This window comes from Quercus lobata, chromosome 12, assembly GCF_001633185.2.
Source record: "Quercus lobata isolate SW786 chromosome 12, ValleyOak3.0 Primary Assembly, whole genome shotgun sequence".
Taxonomy (NCBI): domain Eukaryota; kingdom Viridiplantae; phylum Streptophyta; class Magnoliopsida; order Fagales; family Fagaceae; genus Quercus; species Quercus lobata.
Genome location: NC_044915.1, coordinates 21,794,229 through 21,798,376, shown reverse-complemented (window position 1 = coordinate 21,798,376; position 4,148 = coordinate 21,794,229). Strand labels below are relative to the sequence as shown.

The window sequence follows — 4,148 nt, the reverse complement described above, 5'->3', positions numbered from 1 at the left end:
AAAAAAATACCAGCAAATACCCAACAAACCCATTAAAAAAAATCTAAACAACCCAGTCACCACTACCATGCCCACCAAAACCAAAAACCCAAGTTGAAAAAAAAAAAACCAACAAATACCCAACAAACCCATTAAAAAAAATCCAAACAACCCAGTCCACCACTACCATGCCCACCAAAACCAAAAAAACCCAATTGAAAAAAAAAAAAAAAAAAAAAAAAAAAAAAAAAAAAAAAAAAAAAAAAAAAAAAAAAAAAAAAAAAAAAAAAAAAAAAAAAAAAAAAAAAAAAAAAAAAACCAACGCCACCATGAATTACAACTTGGACCATTGAGAGCTTGATCCTTTTGAGGCCTTGTCTTCATTTGCCTTGAAGCTTCCATAGGTTTAACCACTCTAATTCCCTGATAATAAATTTCAAAAATAAAAATAAAAAGAAAGAAAGGACAAGAAAAGGCCATCAATTTATGATCAAAACAAAGTATTTGTAATTGAAAAAGAAAGACAAAGAAAACCCAGAGTGTCAGGGAGAAACCAGATCGTGAGAGAGAGGCCAGACGTTTTGGAGAAACCCAGAAAGAGAGAGAGGAGATGAGACAAATGAAGAGACAGAGAGGTAGATATGTTATGCGGGAAAAAAAAATATTATTTAGTTTTATAATTGTGCTACGGTATCGTTATGACGGTACTGTAGCACAATTGTAAATTTTTTTTTGGGATGTAAGAGTAACCACATCAACTTGTGAAAAGTTTTACAAAGTAGAAAAAGTTACATTTTTTACATATTTTGGTCAAAAAAACACCTACATCAGTGGCTATAAAATTGTGTATTTATGCACAATTGCTACAATAGCATGTGCATTTAATATTTTATTAGTTTTTTTCTCTCTCTTGTCTCTGCTCTCACTCTCACTCTCACCTGACTCTCTCCTTGTCTCTGCTCTCACCTCATCTCACTCCCCCTTTTCCTCATTTGTTCTCACTCTCACCACTGCCGCTGGTCAAACCATGCCTCTACTGCCGCCGATCATCAAACCCTCATTCTCACCTCTCTCCCTTTTTCTCAGCTTCATCACCTTTTCGCCAATTCTCTTTGTCGGCATCAGGATTCTGAGATTCTGGTCGGATTTGGCCAGAGAACATGGCGTCTTCTTCGTCAGCGTTGACTTCGGTGAGAGCTGGAGGAGGGTTCGATCAACCTTCGTAGCTGCAACAGAGGAGGATCAACCTTCGAAACCCACTGAAGCGATGAGGCAATGAACGAGTGCTTCGTCGGAGCTAAAATCTTAAGGTTTGTGTGGTGGTGGTTTGGGTGTGAGAGAGAGAGTTGTTCTGAGGGAGATGGGTTTCGATCCTTTCGGATTGGGTCTATGAGAGAAAAGCGGAGAGGGAGAGAATAATAAAAAATTGTAAAAGAATAAATATTTTATTGAATAAATGTGTAGAATAGATAAACTGATGTTGGTGTTTTGTAAAAATGTGTGTGTAAAATAAAAAAAGTAGCTTTTATTGTGCAAAATAGAAGGAAAATTTGCATCAACTAATGCAGTTGCTCTAAGACCGGATAATGAGATGTTTTTTGTGTTTTGATGGTAAAATATATCTAGGCATATGGCAATGCGGGTGTGAATGCTACAGTGACAAAAAGCCACTGGTCTTGATTGGATGGAATTTATGGAAAATTTGAACTGAAATTTGATAGAATTTGTAACAAATAGTCAAATACAGCTAGGGAAAGAGAGAGATTAAACATGATACACAACTTAGTATTCTATCACTGCCATGCAAAAACAAACTTAGCATTTAGTAACCTCCTCTAACAAAAAGCTTAAGTTTGTTTTCCTAATTATCACCTAGGCCTAATTTATAAAACCACGCATTCATTGAGTTCATTTTCACTCAGTTTACATTACAAGCTTAAAAAAATTGAAATACATACCTTTCTCCAAATGGAACTCCCTAAAGAGATTGTCACAGATATTCTCTCTAGGCTACCCGTGAAAACACTATTGAGATTCATGTGTGTACGCAAATCATATATGGCAAGCTTTTATCAAAAACCCTCAATTCGTCACCTTGCACATCAAACAATCAACTAAGAACAACAGCTATCTTGCAATTCTGCGCCAGCGCCGCAACCTCATCATGCCAACATGTTACATTTCTTTGATGTGTCCTGTAACATATAAGGTACTACACACAATATTAGTGTTCCAATATTTGAGCATTCTACAGAACCAACCCTTTTTTTTATGAACCAGAAATTTTATTAAGCAAGAAACAAAACTACATAGGCAGAGAGAGCCTCGGCTCCAATAATAGAAACTAAACAAGGAGGCCCCAACCCCACATCAAAAGAGTCAAAGTAGTTGTTTGACAAAAACCACTTGGCTAAAACATGAGTAGCAACATTTGCTTCTCTAGCCACCCAACTGAATCTACAATTAGAGAAATTCAATTTTAAGGCTAAAACATCAGAGTAGATAGTTCTTATTCTCCACGGAACATCCCGGTTAGGAAATCTCAGCGCATCAATGAAGGACTTTGAGTCACTCTCGATGAAAATGGAGTCAACATCCAAGTTTGTTGCCAGGTTGAGGGCCCAGTTTATAGCTTCAGCCTCTGCTTGGAGAGGGAGTGTGGTATTCACTCTTTTAGAGCAAGCAAACACCACTTCCCCTCTCCAATCTCTAGCTACAGCTGCAATGGATGAACTCTCAATGTTGCAAGCAGCATCTACGTTGATCTTAATAGTGTCCCTATTTGGTTTAGACCAAGCTGATTGGATCCTATGGAACCAACCTTTAGAATTGTGGGTTCTTGTAGAGGCTTGCTTTGTTTTATAGTGCATTACATTCTGGCTCAACATGCTATCTACTAAACCCTGCTACTGAAGAATTAAAAAGACTCCCAAAACACTAACAACAGTTGTGGAATAGTTCAATGGCTGGCGACTCTAATGGAAAGAACTTCAGACAAAAACAGGATGAGTCAAGAAATTCGGAGGAGCTTAGAATTTCAAATTTTTCGGATCATATTCGAATTTCAAACTTAAAACGGGATAGATGTGTATCCGAGAACACAACTTCAACTAACCTTATTCCCTCAATAATTCAAGTTTTGAAATCACAGGATTATCGGCCAGGAAGTAGTGTGGTGGATTTAAACAGTTCTGGGCACCAACTTTCTGATAAGCTTGATCCTATTTCTAAGGAGTGTAGTTTCAATACAACTCTTCTCCAGCAACTAAGAATTTAGGTAGGAGCCAATCTCTGAATACAAATCAATAATTGGTGAGTGCTAAGGAGAAGGCAACGGAAAATACAAATTTAAATGGGGAAAATTTCAATGGAGATATAGAGACGGATTTTATTCCAAACGAATGTGAGGATTTACCAGGCCAGAAAAAATCTTCTCTTGGAAATGCATTTTACAGAAATAATCAAGCTTCAATTGATGACTCACCTAATCCTCCATGCTCGGCAAAACGTACATCTTCAAAGTATTCTTCTCTAGATTCCCATGTTCACAAGAAGCAAATTCTTAGTACGGATAGCCTGAGTATACCTCATTCTATTGCTGGGGGTACTCCTTTAGCCTCTCCTCCACCATGATAATTTTAAGTCTTAACTGTCGCGTGCTTGGGATCGTAGAAGCAGTTTAAGAACTTTGTTGTTTGGTAAATAAAGAAGGTCCCAAGGTTTCTTTTTCTGTTTGAAACTCGCTTGGACATGGACGGGTTTCACAAAGTGAAGAGGAAATTGGATGTTAGGAAATGGTTTTCGCAGTGTCAAGGATTGGTTTGGGCGGTGGTTCATCTCTTATCTAACGAGATAATGTGGAGGTAGATGTTCAAACATCTTCACCACATCATATTGATGCTCTGGTAAAGCAGGAGGGTGTTGTTTGGCACCCTACTAGATTTTACGGACATTTAGGGTCCGTTTGGTTGGAAAAGTGGAAAAGTGGGAAGATGGAAAATTAATGGGAGAATAGAAAAGATTTGATTTTCCCTCATGTGTGTTTGGTTAGAGAGGTGGAAAAGTAGGAGAGTGGAAAACTTTTTTGTTTGGTTGGAGAGAAAAATGGGAGGATGGAAAATGTAGTTTATATAAATTGACTACTATGTCCTTCTTATATAATAGTGGGA

At 37.5% G+C, this 4,148-nt stretch overlaps 1 protein-coding gene across 2 annotated transcripts; it reads right to left on the bottom strand.

Moving 5' to 3' along the window:
• Positions 1-279: 279 nt before the first annotated feature.
• Positions 280-4,148, bottom strand: LOC115971057. 2 transcript variants are annotated; one of them, XR_004087222.1, is made up of 3 exons: positions 3,464-4,148; positions 1,938-2,174; positions 280-402 (listed from the first exon to the last, which is right to left on the bottom strand). XR_004087222.1 is itself a non-coding variant. In XM_031090726.1 (2 exons), exon 2 carries the CDS (start codon positions 2,865-2,867, stop codon positions 2,268-2,270), a length of 600 nt encoding a protein of 199 aa, XP_030946586.1. In that variant the 5' UTR covers positions 2,868-3,270; positions 3,464-4,148; the 3' UTR covers positions 2,216-2,267. The 2 variants fall into 2 exon arrangements, 1 of the variants encoding a protein (XP_030946586.1); XM_031090726.1 differs by lacking the exons at positions 280-402; positions 1,938-2,174 and adding an exon at positions 2,216-3,270.

Bases quoted from the DNA above. Each gene is read 5' to 3' on its own strand.
- LOC115971057 (XM_031090726.1), bottom strand. From the start codon at position 2,867: ATGTTGAGCCAGAATGTAATGCACTATAAAACAAAGCAAGCCTCTACA.